Source organism: Melospiza georgiana, chromosome 22, assembly GCF_028018845.1.
Source record: "Melospiza georgiana isolate bMelGeo1 chromosome 22, bMelGeo1.pri, whole genome shotgun sequence".
NCBI classification, from domain to species: domain Eukaryota; kingdom Metazoa; phylum Chordata; class Aves; order Passeriformes; family Passerellidae; genus Melospiza; species Melospiza georgiana.
Genome location: NC_080451.1, coordinates 5,592,591 through 5,610,458, shown reverse-complemented (window position 1 = coordinate 5,610,458; position 17,868 = coordinate 5,592,591). Strand labels below are relative to the sequence as shown.

Here is a 17,868-nt window from a genome sequence, read left to right as displayed (position 1 = left end):
TCGCTTGATAGGTTATTGCTGGTTAGTGGAGAAGCAGTCGCAGCAATAAGCCGAGTGCTGCCATGAATGTTTGCATGATTTGCTTTTGGTCGTGCCCGGCCCTTTCTGATGCGATATTTTTCCCCCTTCCCAAATGCAGGGCTTCAGATAACAGGGAGCGTGCTTATGAACATAGTGCCTATGGACACCATGAGCGGGGGACGGGCGGATTTGATCGGACGCGACATTACGATCAGGATTACTATAGAGACCCTCGCGAGCGGACCTTACAACACGGGCTCTATTACACTTCTCGGAGCCGAAGCCCGAACCGCTTTGACGCTCACGACCCCCGCTACGAACCTAGGGCCCGGGAGCAGTTTACATTGCCCAGTGTGGTACACAGGGATATCTACAGGGATGACATTACACGGGAGGTACGAGGCAGAAGGCCGGAGCGGAACTACCAGCACAGCCGGAGCCGCTCGCCGCACTCGTCGCAGTCCAGGACGCAGTCCCCGCAGCGCCTGGCCAGCCAGGCCGCCCGGCCCGCCCGCTCGCCCAGCGGCAGCGGCTCCCGCAGCAGATCCTCCAGCAGCGACTCCCTCAGCAGCAGCAGCAGTACCAGCAGTGACAGGTAGGTCTCCGTGCCGTGGCTGCGCGGGTGCCGTGCTCAGGAGTTGTTCTGTGGCGAAGCTTTGGTTGCTGAGGTAGAGGTGAAGTGCGGTGAAATGTCCAAAGGCTCAGCTGGCACTGAGGGTTCCAAGGGCAGTGCTGGTGCTGGTCGTTGTTTTCCTTGGTGGAACCATGGATCTAAGAACTAAACCAGAGACCCATTTCTGTGCCAGATTCTGAAATAGCTTTCAAAATTCATTGTTGCGAGCAGGAGGTGATGGAAATAGAAATGCAATGATGAATTTCAAGCAGATGTAGAAGATAATGACATTCTCTTGCACTGGTTAAGTAGTTTTTTATATATCATTTGAAGCATGGTGGATCCATGGTGCATCTGTAAGATGGTGGCTGGGCAGAGCAGGGATGTACAGACACAACACCTCACTGCCTGTGTGTCTGGAGAATGGGGTCACTTTTATTTGCTTCAGTGAGAGAAAAAGCAAATTTTAAGGTCAGCTACTTTTTACTTTGGGAAATGATGAGTGGTATCGTTCTGTTTCTTCTTGTTCACTGACACTGCTGACATTGACAAGGTTGATTTGTCACCTTCCCATTTCTCGCCCTGCTGTCTCACAGGAAAATTTGTAGACTTGGAAGAATTAAAAGAAAAGAATCCAAGTTTGCAATTCCTGGGAATGCGTTTCCTTGGTTCTGTAATAGCTCTGTATTTGCATGGCATTACAAAATACCTATGGGGGAGAAAAGAAGGTGTTGGAAAAGCACTGATTTCTTTTAATAATTTTAAAATTCGTGTTGAAGTACCTGTCTGATATGTGGCTTTTTAAGAGTGAATTCACCCTAAGAGTGGAAGCCACAAAGCTGCAGTTGCACCCATAAATATTTTATGCTCTTTGACGAAGAGCTCTGCTCTTCAGGAGGGTTTGCAGAGTTGGCAGCATTTCCTTTGCATACCAGGTCTTTTCTAAAACTGAAAATATTCATTAAGTAAATAAGTGTATCAGTAGAGTGTTCGATTTCGCAAACTCCTGGCGTGACAGGACAAGGGGGAATGGCTTCCCACTGCCACAGGGCAGGGTTAGCTGGCATGTGGGGAAGGAATTCCTCCCTGTGAGGGTGGGCAGGCCCTGGCACAGGTGCCCAGAGCAGCTGTGGCTGCCCCTGGATCCCTGGCAGTGCCCAAGGCCAGGCTGGGCAGGGCTGGGAGCAGCCTGGGACAGTGGAAGGTGTCCCTGCCATGGCAGGGGGTGGAATTAGGTGAACTTCCAACCTGTTCTAGGGTTCTGTGTTTATCACTGTGAGTGGAATTTTACCACTGTCAGAACTCTCTGACCAAGGGGATTGTTCTCACAAAGTCTTCCCTTGAATGTTGAACCTTCTGGAAGGGTGAGATGGGCTGACACCCACGGAGAGTGTACAGAAGATGAGGAAATCAGTGTCTCCTCTTGTGATTGCCCCACCCCCTCATGTCTAAAGAAACATGCAAGGATTTATTTACTTCTTTTAATTATTGTTTTCTCCTCTTGGATTTGGAAATTCAGGTCCTGTCTCAGCTGGAGAGCAGGTGAAGATTTAAGACAACTTTTAGGCTGCTTTTAAGCACTTATTTCCAACACCTCTCTCAATGAGACCTTAATGCTTGAATAAAGACAATCCTTTGTCGAAGATTTTTCACACTTATAACATCTCAGAAAAATCTGTGAGACTTCCAGAGGTCTCAAAAAAAATCCTAGAGAAAATGGATTGAAAGGAGGGCTGGTTACATTTAAGGTTTAAAAAAAAAATATCGAGAAGGGGAAGAAGAAAAAATCTCTACTGGTGCTTCTCTGCTCCTTGTGGAATGAGAAAGGCGTCCAAGAAACTCGTAATATTTATAAAATGTCATTGTTGGGATGTCGAGGCAGGATGAAATCCTGTTCTGAATTTGAGAGGACTAAATATGATCCCACTGGAACCAAGTTTTAAGATTTAATGAGAAGAAAAGCAGCATCTGCTGTGCTTGAGCATTTCATTTTCTTGGCAATTTCTAGTTGTAGTAATGGAAAAGTAGATGATACTCTGGGAGGAAATAAAACATTTTTTTCTTATTAATACAATAAAATCAAACTCAGTCGAGCAAGTAATAGAATCTGGTGGATTGTATATTTAATTTTGAAGGATCAGAAAAGAGTTTTACATGTTTCTTAGCAATCAGTTAGATAATAATAAACATTTAACCCTCTCTTTACTTTGGGAAGCAAAACCCCATCTGGCCTTGAAGTCTTTCAAAGCACAAGTGTTTAATTTTCAACACAGTTGAAATTTAGCCATGTAAATATTAAGCTCCTCATACACTGTTGGTGAGTGAAAGCTGCCTCAGTCCCTTTTCCCTGGTTTGGTGCTCCCACTTGCTGTGTGATATATCCAGTTTCTTTTGTCTGGAGAATAATTATTGCCTGCAGTTTCCATGGTCTTGAGGATTTTAGCAAGCCAGAGATTGTCTTATGGCATTTTTATAAGTGGAAATGGCCAATTTTGAGGGGCCATGGTATTATTAAGGTCTTTATGACACTGCATTCTTCTGAAATGTAAGAATTTGGTCACTCAGGTCTGGTCCTGTTGGTGTCAGCGGGCAGAGTTGTGTTCCCTGCCCTGGGGGGTGTTTGGGGCCCACACTGGGTGTTCAGCACTGGTGGGAACTTTGTGCTGGGCACTGTCCTTGAGGAGCTGTGAAAAAGCACAAAGGTGCTGAAGGACAACTCTGGGTTTCCTTGCTTGTGGTTTTCAAGAATTGTGTGAAGTACATAACGCTGATTTGCCTTGACAATACTGAAGAAACACTGCTTGCTAAAAAATTAAAAAACAACCCCAAAAAGCCTTTATTTTGTCAAGGTTCAGAGTTTGTTGTGTTGGATAGCCACTAAACTTTGCTTTAAATTGCTGTTTGGAGGCCTTTGCAAGTAATGGTGCTGCAAGGAGTAATTTAGAAACTAAAACCAGAAAGAACACATTAAAAATAACCAATATTCTCTGAAGCCAGGCTTTATTTGGGGTGTTCTGTGGCCTCTCAGAAGTTGCCTGCTGAGGTGAGGAAGCTGCTGGATGTGGATGGTTCCTGTGTGGATTTGAGGAGAAATTTGTGTTTTGAAGTCTTTTTAGTGTAAGATTGCTCATTCCCCACCTATCTAGTGGAAAAGGGTTGGTGGAATTTTTTTATCACCTTGAAAGAATCAAAAAAAGCCCTTGAAAATGATAATTTGCCACCACCAGAAGCTTCATTGTCTCCATTCTGGTGATTCAGACACACACCACAAATGATACATTAGCAAACATATTTTCTGTACTGTGTCATGGAAGATGCTGGCTGTGGATGGAAGCTGGGTGATCCCATAGGAAGCAAACAAGATTTTGTTTGTGCCCTGCCCAACCTCCTGGAAACATCCTCCCTGTTTTTAGGTTTTTTTCTTTTGTTGCAAAAGCTCTTTTCTAGGCTGCTTGTTGAGGTGCTCTAATGCACTAAAAATAATTTCTGGGCTTTTTGATTCAGTTTTGTAATGTCAGACGGCCTGACACGTCTCTGGCTGCTCCATGTGTTAGTGATTATTCTCAAAGCTTTGCTGCAGCAGTGCTGAACCACCCAGTGCTGAGAGCAGAGCATTTCACTCCTAAAAATTGCTGGGATGGGGTTTGAATTCATTTACAAAAACCCAGGCAGAAGTGTTTGATTTCCTGTAGGTGATGTTCAGGCTGTAAAAACGTGAACACCCCACGTTCACGATCTGTGTTCCATCTGCAGATAAGTGACCTGAGGTTTCCCTTGGCCTTTAATTTATTTTTTAAGAGTGTTTATTCAGTTGTCTGATGTGGAGGATGCTGAGGGATTTACCAGTTAAATGAATAATTTCCTATAATGTGTAATGTAGTCGCCTTTAATTTATTTTTAAGAGTGTCTGTTTGGTTGTCTCATCTCCAGGATGCTGGAGTTGGATGAATAATTACTTAGATGACTATTTCTCTATAGCTTGTAATATGAAATAGATATTGGGAAATTAAAAGAGCATTTTCAGCTTAGATACAACATTGCTTTTATATTCACCAAAATCTATGTGAACACAGTTATTCCAGTCTTCCTGAAATCACGAAACAGGAAGAAGTTGCACTTACAGATATTGGAAAAGGGAAATTTTTTTTGTAATTCTTATAGTTGTATTTAAAGTTCTCGTGACAAGTGGGCAAGGCAGAAGGTAATGAGAGATTGGTTTTAATTTTAGATTCCTCTGTGATGAAATTCTTTCTGGAGCAAGGAATTACCATTGGAATGGAATATGTGTGTGTCTTAATATTGAAATAAACTGATGAAAAATACTGCCAAGAGAATTTTAATCATGGGAAAAACAGGCTCCCTGAAACCTCCTGTGTATTTTATTTAGTCAGGGACTTTCCTACCCTGTTTCAAAACTGAAGTGAAAGTAGAAAAAAGTGAGTTTTAGTTTCATTACATAATGCAAACCTTTCTCTACCATTGTCTTCATCTCCTCCTTCCCGTGTCGTTTGCTGCCAGAAGTGATGAATCACTGATTTAGCTGGGATTTGGGATTTTGAGTGGGTTTGGAGATGCCTGTGCTGAGGACAGATGAAAAATCAGGAACAATGAGGTTAAATGTAGCTGTTTAGTCTTTATTGAAGCCTCTGTGAGATGGCTTTTGTCGAGGTTAAATAATTTCACATCCATTTGGTACTGTAGAGATGAGCTGAAAATTTTTAATCTCTTCTGGTAGAACGACAGGGTTGAGCAGGCTCGTGTTTGTATGGGAAAAGAATTAGGTTAAGATTTATAAAAGAAAATTAAAGAATTTCTTAGAGTAGGAGGCCTTTTCCATTGCACAAAGGCAACAGTAAATCCTGTCAGGAGTCAGGTGAAACACCTCATCCTTACCTTTTGTTTACATAAACCCATGTGCTGCTTTAATGTTCTCTCTGCGCGGCAAAATGTGAATTAGGGAAGGGAAAATTGAGAAAAAAAATCCACCTCAAATACTCGCAGGTTTTTGTTAACAACTGTCGAGCGTTTTCACTTTGTTCTTCCTTGTGTTTCTGCTCGTGTCAGCCTGTGCTGCTGCTCAGCTAAATATAACCGAGACCATCCTCTAAACGTGGCTTTTTTTACCCTTGGGACTGTATCGGGTTTCTTGAGATTGAGCACAGGCAGAACGTTTTCAGATGGCTTTGGAGAGATTATAATACAGAAAGCAAACCTTTATACTCGAGATATGCCGAAAAAGACGTACCTGTGCATGTGTAACCACATAAACAGATCCTTCTGTGGGGGAAAAAAAAATAACGTGATATATCAAAGTTCTCCTCACGGATGGTGAAGAAATGGTGCCTCGGCGCCCTTGGCAGGGAGCGGCCGCAGCTCGCTTGTCCCTCAGCCTCTCGCCCCAGCTGCTGACAGCCCGCATTACCTCAGCTCTGGACTCGGCAATAATCTATGAAAAATGTGCGTTGCATAATAAGATTTTTATCTCGCTCCGAAACCCCGCCGCTTTCTCTCGCCTCGCAGCCGGCGGAGCGCGCCCGCCGCTGTAATGGCGGCGCGGCCGCGGAGTCGCCTCACCCGGTTGTTTCGGGGGGCGGGGAGAGCGGGTGTTTCGGAGGGAAGAGCGGGTGTTTCTGAGGGAGAGGCAGGTGTTTTGTGGGGGAAAGCGGGTGTTTCTGCAGGAAAAGCGGGTGTTTCTGCGGGAAGAAGCGGGGGTTCGCCGCCGCCGTGCCCTGGCGGGCGGGGGGCGGTTGTTTGCGCTGAGAACCGGTCTGAGCCGGCGGGAGCCGGCCGGGGCTGCCGCGCCGCCCCCGGGGCGGAGCCGCCCGAGCCCCGCGGAAAAACACCGCCAATGCCACAAAAAAAGCCTTTTAAATCAAAAAAATATATAGATTCCCTCCCCCACCTTAGCCCTGAAGCAGCTTTCGCTCCTGCGTGAAGGTTTTCCCTTCACACAGTGCAGAGAAATGAAGTAGCAGCGGCTGTGTCAGAGCCGGATCTGAGGGGGGAAAACCACCCTTTTTCCCTCTCAACCAATTTCAGGTTGTTTATTTATTTGTTTTAAACCTTAAATGCTCTGCTCGCTCTAGGAGTTAAGCACTGGTTTTCTCGCTGGAGGATACAGCCCCAAAAATCCCCCAAAAGGGCGATTTTGGAGCCTGCCCCAACATCCTAATACCACCTCTGCCATGATTTGACACAATTTCAAAATTAAATATAAATTCTATCTTTGTTGGCCCCTCTGGGAGAACCAACTCCCCCCCCTTACATATAAATAGGCAATAAAATACTTTAAAACGTTATAACGAAGAGGGGTTTTATTTTCTTTTTTATTTAGTATTTAATTTTCTTGGCATGAGCTGCCCAAAAAGAGTGGACATTTGGCTGCAATTAATACCCCCCACCACTGCTGCACTCCCAGTAATAGTTGGTAATTGCTGGCTCTAAGTGACAAAGCAATTAAGCCTCTTCCTAAATGTGCAGAAGTAGGTGTTTATCTAAATCTGGGCTGTCAGCCTTTGTTTCTGTGTCAGGGCCCAGAAGCTCAACTGCTGCTTTCTCAAATTGCATTTGATTCTTTACAGGCAGAGGAAAAAAATCTTTTTTCAAGTTAATTTCAGGAAAGGAGTCTTAAAAATATATCATGTTGTGGATGGGTGAAGTGGAAATTGCCCTAGAAAAATATTTCTATTTTATTACTATGATAACTATTTTGATGATTTCAAATTATTTTATTGTTGTTAAAGAGATTGTTGTTATTTCAGTGCTTTAAAGGTTTCTTGCAATGAGATCAGAATCTTTGCTGGAGAATATGAGGATTTGTGGCAGCTTATTCTAGACTTTCTGGTGAACTTGCTTTTTCCTCAGCTGGGGGAGAAAGATCTGGATGTGTGATAAAAATTATATTTTTAAGTCACCCCTGGACAGCTGTAGGTCTGCAGGAGCTACAGTCTGGTGTGAGAATTCACAATTTCATGTCTTCTTAACCTCCTTATTTAGGAATAGTGGGAAAAACCTGATCTGTGTAGACAGCACTGCTCCCACCAGCGTTGTGGGAGACTTTGGGCTGTTCCTTAAGTCCATGGGAGCTGCTAAAAATTGCTGTTTTCCCAAAGGTCAGGTGCTGTTGGATTGGGTTTGACTTTGGGGTTGTGCGTGTGCGTATTAACAAAATGGTCACTTCTAATTGCATTTTTAAGGCTTTGATTTCCTTCCAAGTATTTTGCTTAATCATCTTGAGTAGGCTGAGGGAAGGAAAGAATTAGCTGAGGTCAGGGAAGTTGAAGCTGCCCGTGTTACTGCTCAGAAGCCAGGCTTAGTGTGAGGGATCCTGGAGGCAGGAAGAGAAATGTGTTCCCTTCCTGCTGCACGCTGGGAGAGCAGGGGGAAAGCAACCCCGGGAAAGCCAAGGAAAACAGGGAAACGTGTGGTGGCTGCCTCCCTCTGCACCAGCAGGCCAGATTCGCCTTTCCTTGGGAGACACACAGCTCCCAAGGATGTGAATCATGGCTAAAATAGATTAGAGGATCGCAGCTTGGAAGTCCTTATCTGCAGCGGTGGTGGAGTCAGCTCAGATGGACACAGGCACCAGAGCTGGGGGAGAGCATCCCCACTGCACAGACCTTTGGAATAAAGGGCAGTTTAATAATTTCTGATGAATATTCACATGGAGGGGTGAATAGCAGAAGAGGAAAGCTATATTGAACGCTTCTTGAAAAAGCACCAGTCATTACAGTGATCAAAGGAAAAATCCAGCCACTTCCTGGGCTGTTCAAATTAGAGCCTAGACACCACCTCCCTTTGAACTTGCAAATACAGTGATTTGTTGGTTTTGTTTTGGTGTTTTTTTTTCCCCAAAGAGGATGTTAGAGTCATGGATGCAGAAGGAGAAGCTTCCCTGTAAAACCTGAGGGCTGGGAGAACTGGTCTCCTCCAGGTATAGCAATGCGACTTGGGCGTTAACGTTACAAACAATCTCAGCTGGAACATGCTGTACTTAAATAAAGTCACAGGGATGGGAATTAATAGTAAATAAGCCTTATTGGGGAAAAAATAAAAAATAGTATCATCCCCTAATCTTTGCCCATTGAATTACCCGTGTACCTGATGTGCCTAGCTTTGCCCCCATCGCCCCGGCACCGAGCGCAGTCTGGCTGTGACGTTGTGAGTGCCGAAAGCACTAATGATGGCATCAAGGGTTTAAGTGCAAATCTTCTTAGCAGCAGATTAGGGATCCCAGCGCAGATCCTTGCGGTCAGCTCCTAATGCTGCTTGGAGAGGAGAAGGCAGCGTGGCTCTTGAGTGGAAAATCACAGGCTCGGCAGAGAGGTGAGGGCTTCGATGTGTTGTGTAGAGGAGAAAAAATTTATGTGTGTTGGGATGTGGTCCAAATTTTGTTTAAATCTTGAAGGGAAGCTGAGTTTCCAAAAGGAGGAGCAGGGAGACGTGCACTGTGTAGATGTGTGAATTATAGAATGAATAAAGTCTTTGCATGATTATTCATTAAGTGCCTAATATAAGAACAAGAATAGCTTTGGCATTAAGAAACAGGACTTCTCTGTGATCCCTCCTCGCAAGTGGCCCATAACAAAGGTAGGGGACCTGTTCCTTTGTTTCCTGGTCCTTCCAGCCATGAGTGCACTCTGCTGTCTGGAGGAGCGAGACGTGGAGCCTTTTAATTCCTTCTCTTTGAGAAATGTCTGGGTTTCAGTGCTCAGTTGCTTTATTTAGCTCAAAGCGATGGTTTTGGCTAGAAGACACTTGGAAATCCAGGATGGCAGGAAAAGTACCTCTTAGAGAATCCTTTCTATGAGAGGGAAGTGGTTTTCAGGCCTGTATCCTCATTTCTTCATGGTTGTGGGGTGTTCTCTGCAGATGTCCAGAAATCATCAGTTTTAAATATGAGCACCTCATAAAACAGTTTAAAAACCAAAAATAATTAAGACATCTCCAGCAGATCCCGGCTCTAAGGGCATTCACGTATTTATTATCTTTCATCCATTTGAGAGCAGAGAGCTTTTCTGGCGTGATAACACATGAAAGAAAGGCTCTGTTCTCCTCCTGAAAGTGAATTCCCAAGAATGCCCAGCCCCAGGTCCCTGTGGACACAGACGGTGCCGGACTGGGCAGAGTGAGATGCAGAGTGTCCTACTTACCGTGGCTGCTACAGGTCTGACCTCCTTGGATCATCTGACACCTCGTTGGGTAAGAGGTTGCTGCAAGATCTCAAACCCTCAAATTATGTAAGATTTACACACTTGCTTTGAAGTTGGTCCCTCCCTTCCATGTTTGTTTACTGGCTGGTGTGTCCTGTTGGATTGTGAAGGATGAATAGTCACAGAAAGGAGGCTGTCGGGTTAGTACAGATTTTCTGTTCCTCTTGGTTTTCTAAAGGCGCTCGGAGCTGTGCTTACCCCGGTTCCTGAGTCTGGGAATACACTGAGGACATCCTGCGCCGGTCCAGGCTTTGCTGGGTGAAATTTTCAGTTTGCTTGTTTGTTTCTAAAACGGAGAGAGGGAGGAGAAAGGCTCATTGTGTTGCTAGAGGAGAAACAGAGATGGTATCTAACAGCTGTCTCAGGAGTTGATGTTGGGTTTGCTTTTTAATACGCAGTTTATCTCGAACTTGGGGAAATCACATGGAAAAAAGGAAAGTGCTTAATTACCCTGTGCGTGTGGCTGCCGTGGTTTGGGGGTTGGAAAGCACTGGCTCCCATAAGGGAAGCTCCCAGGCTTTGCCTGTGGGAATTGCTCAGAGGGCTTTTCTTCCACGCTGTGCTCTGGCTGTGCCAGCGGGATTGCCTCGGCTGCTCCTCCTTCCCCAGCGCTGCCATGCCGGGCTGTGCTCAGGCCAGGGAGGTGTAAAAGGTGTCCATTTTCTTCTGCATTTCCCCCTACTTATGCATTTTTCTCACGAATTAAGTTCTCACCCGTGCTTTGTGATCCCTGGTAAGTGCAATGGAGCTGGCCCAGGCTTTTGGGAAAGAGAATCCCTGGACTCTGACCATGTGTGGAGATGTAATCGCTAAATCCTAACAAATTCCATGGAATTAAGTTACAGCAAGGTGCTTTCTCAGAAGTTACTCTGAAGTGGCAAACACTGTCATGTGATATAGGTTTTGTTGGGTTGGTTTGGAGTTGTTTTTCTCTCAAATTTGCTCTTTTAGCCTGGCATTACACTCCATAGTTGTTCAACAAAGTAAAATCACATTCTCTCCCCCAGCCTACTGCAGATCCACAATAGGTACTGTGGCACTTTACCTGTTTCATACAGATACTTTCTTTTTGGTTTTATTTTCATTACTTCAGTGTTTTCTACCCATGTGAAAGCTCACAAAAAGTTCTACTTTTAGTTGTATTTTTATTTGCATGTGGGCAGCAAAATGAAGTAATTCCCAAATATAGTCCTAGCCAAGAGATCCATCTGTTCCCTGCATTTTTAAATGGCAAATTAATCCTTAGCATAGAACTCATCAAATGTCTTCTCTCTATAATTTATGCTGCCTGAGATCACAGAAATGACTTTTTTTTTTTTTTTTCCCAGGCCTTCCATTTTAAGTAGTCCTTTACTCCAGAACAGCAGCTCCCATTCTGGTTTTACAGAGCTCTCCTGTGATTCCTCCAGTCACTGTTGTCGGTCTAAAAGGGGGCATTAAAAAAAAAGAGCCTCCAAAATTATTCTTCCCTTCATCTCTTTGGTGTTTCTTTGAAAGGCTGTGGAAGATTCTATTAGAATCTTAGATCAGAAGGAGTATTTTATGATTCTAAGATGTAAGGGAATAGAAATTCTCTTTGAAAAACACCCTTGATAAATGGATTTATTTTGAATGGAGAGCTAGGGTTGCCCTGTCCATTTCCATTTGGATTTCTCTCTTTGGACAATAGTGACCATTTTTAGAAGTACTGAACTTCCACAGCATTATCTGCCATAAAGGGAATTTCTATATTAAGCTTTGCACGTTCCCAAATTTACTTAAGCAGCATTGTAGCTCAGCTGTGTATCTTGGCATGCCTTCCATTGCAGCTCCCATCCCAGGAACAATTCTGTTTATAGGAGAGGATGCACCATTTCAAAACTGCTCCAAATCAGGAATTTCAACAAATGGTGTTTTGTGTATTGCTAAAAAAACCCCATGCCTTGGGTTGGGAGGAGGCAGTGCATGCAAATAGTGCCTGGCTTGGTCTTTTTAAGGCAAGGTGTGATGCTTTTCTAAAACATGAAGACAGAATTAATTCTATGGGGCTGTTCACCATGATCTTCTGGCAGCTTTATGTTAAAAAGTAACTGCAGTAATCTGGAGGCGAATCAGTGCTCAGGGTTTTTTTTTGTTCTAGCATATGTCTGAAAAAGGCTTTTCTTCTGAAAGATGTCCAGTGCTCAACACTCAGTCAATGCCAAAGGGTTTTAAAATTGTACTTAGAAGTGTTTATTCCCAGGAATTGATTTTACAGGGCTCTTAAGGCAAAAGAGGTTACTTTTTGCTCCTTGAGTAAATGCGTAGTAGCCTTGGATGCAGTGGTAGTTGCATTTTCAATGGCATTTAAAACTCTCCTGGCTCTTAGGCAGCACTTGGAGTAGAGTTTGGTGTTTTTTCCTAGGATGCTGAGTAGGTCCCTTCATGAAAGCAGTGCTGTTGTTGAGGAATCTGCCTTTAAATATTGGGCTTGATGATCACGGAGCTCTCTTCCAGCTTAAATGATTCTGTCTTGCTTTCTTGGTATTTTGAAAAGACTTGGCCACCCTTGAGCCTGGAGATCAAATTCCTCAGGCTGTTCCCTCTGTGATTCATGGAATGACCTTGGGCAAAGCCTTGGCCACTTCATACCTTCCTTTTCCATCTGCAGTGAATGTTAAGGCAGCCTCCCATGAACCTGGTACTAAAATACAGCTTTTGTCCCAAGATTTCATGTGCTCTGAAGTGTCAGTTACAAATTACTAATTCAGATCATCGGCAGATAGGTGGCAAAAGCTCTTCCCTTTAACACAATTACTCTGCTTTTGGGCAACTTCTGCCTGATCCACGCCTGGAGCAGCAGCAGCAGCTCTTCCTCAGGCATGTGCTGGCAGTGCTTGGAATAATTTGGAGCGTGGCTGGAGGAGGTGGCAGTTCTGGGTGGCTGCAGCAGGGCTTCTCATGGGGGATCTTGACCCAGGGCTTTGCTCTGTGAAGGTAATGTTAAACAGAGAGTGTTCACCCATTCTCACACCCACCCTCTTTCTTCCCTCTTTGCATCGGTGCAAGTTTAATTGTGGGAAAGCAGAGCTGAGGAGCTGCTTTGTACTTCACCCTCAAGGCCTCGATGACTTTTATCTTTCCCAGCGCCGAGCTCTGTCACCGTGGCCGTTTGCTGAGAAAGCATTTCCTTCAGCTTCCCAGGCTTTCTTTTGGAGCATGAGCAATCCCACTGTTCCCAGGGAGCATCCATGGTTCAAAGAGGCATTGGCTGGGCAGGCAGGTAACTCCAGCTGCTCCCAAATTCAACACCAAACCCATCCACATCCACCTGTCAGCATGGGATTGAGCAGCTTCTTCCCAGCAGTGGGAAGCTGTTGTTGTCAGTGCTGAGTCTGCTCTTTGCTCCAGAGATAGGCCAGTGTGTTTGTAACCAACACTTTTTTTTCCCCCAGGTTAATGTTTTTAATTCTTGGTGCACGAAGTTCAAGCCCAAGGACAGGGGGACGTAGGTCAAGGAGCGAGGTGACAACACCAACTGTGGGTTGGGCACAGTCAGCCAGACAGAGATTAATATAAACATACGTATTTTTAGCAATCATAATGGGTTATTTAGTTGCAGGGAAGAATTAAAAGGAGCCCAAGGCTGTCTGGAAACTCTGAGGGCTGCAGGGGAAGATGGTTCTGGGGGTGGGAGTAGTCCATCCTTCTGAGCAAGATCTCCATCTTCTCCATGATTCATTTCAGACTTTGATCAAAGATCAGGTGTCAGACATCAGGATAAAATAACTGACATAAATATATCAGGATAAAATAACTGACGTAAATATATTTATATATATTTATACATGGCCTGTCACAGAAACGCAAATGGAATGTTAATAAGCCACTCACTTGGCTTAGGATAAATATATGGTAAATAGTACCTGGAGGCTGTGTCTTCAAAAACTTGCTGGTCAGAGACTGAAATAAATACAGCAACAGTGTATGTTAGTTGGTGATGTGAAGGACATTGAGTTGTCACGGTTGTGTTGCTTTCCCATGGCCCTTAAACATAATTTAATTTCATTTCTTTGGATTTAGGATTCCAGCCCAGCAGGAGATCATTGTAGTCTTCTCTCTGGGTGTGGTAAAGCAGAAAAAGTTAAGGGAAGGAGGATGTCCTTGTTTCATTAGCCTGCAGTATTTAATGATCTCTCTTTAGAGTTGTAAATGCTGGTTTTATCTGTTGCATGCTTTTTGTGGCTATTTGTGTTTCCGAGCAGCACTGGCCTTTCCCCCCTCTCGGTGGATTGTTGTATCATAGCTGAGTGCAGTTAAATACTGCAGAGTGTGTGACATGCACAAACCAAAGTTCCTTGGGTGGCGAGTTCTCAGCGGCTTGAACGGGTGCCAAGAATGTCACAGAATCCCATCCCAGTGAGCTTTGCTCCAGAGGGGCCGGGGTGATGGGCACAGGGTAATTATTACACTGAGGGAATGTTTAGGTGGCTTTCTCTGCCCTTCCTCTTACATCCATATTTCCAGTGGAAAGCCTTGTTTGCACATGGAGGAACGGGGTTCAGGTTCTTGGTGGTTTCCCTGTGTGGGCTGAGCCCCTTCAGCGCTCGCCTGCAGTTGGCAAAATGTGGTGACTGCTCGTTTCCTCTTGATCTCTTCATACAAACCAACCTCAGAGGTTGGACTGGGTTTTCTGATGTCTTCAACTTCAGGTTCAACAACTCCTTTGAAGGAGGGAAAAACCCCTCGTATTTATTTCCGCAGGTGTGTGAAATGGTTTTGTTCCTATACAAGTGCCCTGGTGTGGGACGTGTCATGTGTACAGAACAAGTGCCTGCTGCTTGCTTGGATATTTAGGTCAGTGCTGGAATCAGTTCTGATAAGGAGTTAAGGTCGGTGTGCCCAGACCTCTGTAATTTTCACTGTGGTTATTCCTGCCCGTGGCAGGGTGTTGGAATGAGATAATCTCTGGGGTCCCCTTCTGGGATTCTATGATTCCTGCTTGAGTGTGGCAGAACAGCCATCTGGATTGTTGGATTAACAGGGTGGTGTCAGGAGTTTTGTAGGAATGGCCTACTACTGTCCTTAGGAAGGAAAGTGTGATTTGATGTGCATTTTTTTACTTACGTGTGTATAGAGAACAGGGGAAATTCTAGTTAAGTATCTTCTTGGTTATGTATGTTAAATATCTTAAAACAGGGAAAATTCTAGTTAAAATATCTTCTTAGTTCTGAGTGGGTCAGAAATACCAGTCTGTAATAGCCTTGTGCATATATTGCTCCAATGTATAATTTTCCATCCAGAAGTTGAAGTGTTTCACAGGTGAAGATCCTTTAGTTCATTGCTAGAATGGAATACAGTGCATTTTTGAAGCTTTTATTTTAAGCAGTTGCCATCAATTTTTTGTGGGTGTTGGCTGGCAGTAATCAGGTCTTTTTAATTCTTTTTATTCCCAAACAACACACCAGTACATTCAGGAAACTCGGAGCAGTTCTCTAGTGCTGTTTTCCCAAGCTGAAGAAATCTAACCAGCTGTTTTTTTATCCAAAGTATCCCAAGGATTTGTGTCTTCTGGATAGAGCTGATCACACAGCACTGTCACTGCTGGTGTTCTGTGCATGGAGATCACCTGTGGTGACTTAACTTGGATCTGGAAAGGGAGGGACAGGGAGAAAACCCGAGGGTTCCTGTTCTTCCGTTCAGAGATGACTGTAAGTTAACTTTGGATTTCCTGACCCGGCTTGGGAATCTGCTGCTGACATCAGCCGTGAGAATAACCCGCCGTCAGCAGGGATGAAGCCTGTCCTCAGTAGATCTTTCTAGGAGATAATCTGCACTCGGAGATTATTCTGACAGGGCGTTGAGTCGAGCTGAGCCAGGCAGAGTTCCTGATTTCAAGTTAATTTTGGCAGGGAAAAAGTGATCGTTCTGCATATTTCCTGTAAAAATAAAAAATCCTGGATGCTTCACCAGGTCTGGTGAAACAGTTTTTGAAGTCAGCTATAAAAAAAATTTTAAGCATTAATTTTTACATTTTTCACAGCTGAAGTTTGGCATGAAAAATACAAAGGTTTTAAACTGGTTTAGGTGGTTTTGTTTTTAACTTGCTCCAGCTATAGAGGTTGGAATCATGGAATGACAGAGTCATGGAATGGTTTGGGTTGGAAAGCACCTTAAAACCCATCTCATTCCACCCCTGCCTCAGCTTACTCCAAGCCCTGTCCCACCTGGCCTTGGACACTTCCAGGGACTGGGCAATCACAGCTTTTCTGGGCAACAGCAGGTTGGTTTGGTTTTGCTTTTTTAAACCTGCATTGGCAGCTCAGTGCCCGCAGGATGTTAAAGCTTCCCTGTGCTTTATCCTCCTCGGCGGTGCCGTGTTTCCAGCCCTGTTTCCAGCCCTGTTTCCAGCTTTGTTTCCAGCTTTGTTTCCCGCCTGCCGCTCCTGGGGAGTCCCCAGCCTGCAGCTGACTCACTGCTCTCAAATAAATGAACGGGCAGAAATGACAATTGTGCCACATTTTAAAATTGCAGGAGGAGGGTGCAGGGCAGGTTGTGAGATGCCTTGATTCAGCGCCGCTGCCATTGACGGGAAGCAGCAGGTCTCCCGTTCCATCCAAGGGCTTGGAGCCTCTCTTTTATCTCCTTTTGTGGGAACAAAGGACAGCTGGCTTTGTGTTCTCCGCTCACTGCTTTCATTTCTCACACGTAAACCCAGCGTAACTTCATTGCCACTGGGCCTACAAACTGTAATTGCCTGAAAATGAGAAATTTCTCGGGAAACGAGGAGTGGTTTGTGGGGTATCAGGATTTGAAATGTCATCTTTGCACTTAGAACTGAGCAAAGGAAAATTCTGTGTGCTAAATGAGCTGCAATGTACTGAGACCAGGAATGGGGCCCCATCCCTTCCAACACAGGATATTCCATAATGCCAGATGTATTTGAGTCTGAATCTCATGGATAGATTATTGCATATTGAGTCTTTGAGAATCAGCCCATGTGGATAAAATTTAGATTGGATTATGAACAAATTAATCTTGATTAATGGAAAATAGATACATAGGTAAATATTTTAAGTTATTAATAGATTTTATTATGATTTATAAAAAATGGGCACATAAATAGTGTGAGTAAGAGCACACATCCTTATATGTAATCATGGAATGCCAATAAGTGTTTTAAAAGGGCTTGTAAACTACACCTGTAGTAAAGTGCATGTAGATTCCACTCCATGCACTCTTTTGTCAGCTGTATTTTATATTCTACTTAAAAGGCATGTAATTCAATTCTGCATTCAGTTTTTATAACTTTACAGCATGAAAATCACAAGCTAATATTGAGGTGGACTAGAAAAGTAAATCTTAACATTCTTGTGTTTGTAGTGACATTAATTCCGGATAAACAACTCATATTGCATTTTCTCCAGTGATGAAAATTAGAAACAATCAATGCTTATTTTATGTCCACCCCTTGTTTAATTAAGAGCAATCTCTCTTCTTGCTCAATTTTCCCATCTGATTTTGCCGACAGTAAAACGCAAAAATAATTATTCTTTAATGCCGTGATGCCGTAGAGTGAAAGTGATTTCAGAAGTATCTGGGCTGGACAAAAGAGCATCTGAGCTGGTGTGTGAGTGCTCAGGCTGTTCCGTGAGCAGCGTTGGTTCCCAGCTCCCTCGCGGCGCCGCGCGTGTGTTGTGACAGCTCTGGAGATTAGTTCCTCGGCGTGCTGGCATTCTGCTCTGCTGACTTCACAGCGATGTGGCAGAGCAGGTTCTCCCGTGTTGGGAAAAGGCTGAGTGCCAGAGCACGCTCTGCTCTTCTGGAAAAAATCACCCCGCGTTTAACGCTGCTAGCGGAAGCCCAAAATGAAGTTACAGAGCTATTTTTGACCTGCCCCAAAACCTATTGATACTTTGAATACTTTAAAGGAAGAGATTATCAGAGCTGTTCTTTTATCCTGTTATGTTGCCGTGTTAAAATTTCCCTAGCTCATTCTAAAAGCTTTATGAACCCACTTTTGCCAGAAGAATTTTTAATAACTTATTTTCTGCGTTGGCAACG

General features: G+C 44.1%; 1 protein-coding gene across 3 annotated transcripts in view; it reads left to right on the top strand.

Moving 5' to 3' along the window:
* SPEN (spen family transcriptional repressor) overlaps positions 1-17,868 on the top strand; it is a 66,419-nt gene that overhangs the window by 21,197 nt on the left and 27,354 nt on the right. For all 3 annotated transcript variants that reach the window (XM_058039126.1, XM_058039125.1, XM_058039124.1), the window contains exon 3: positions 140-616. In XM_058039126.1, the coding sequence (XP_057895109.1) occupies positions 140-616 (477 nt within the window). The remainder of the gene's footprint in view (positions 1-139; positions 617-17,868) is intronic.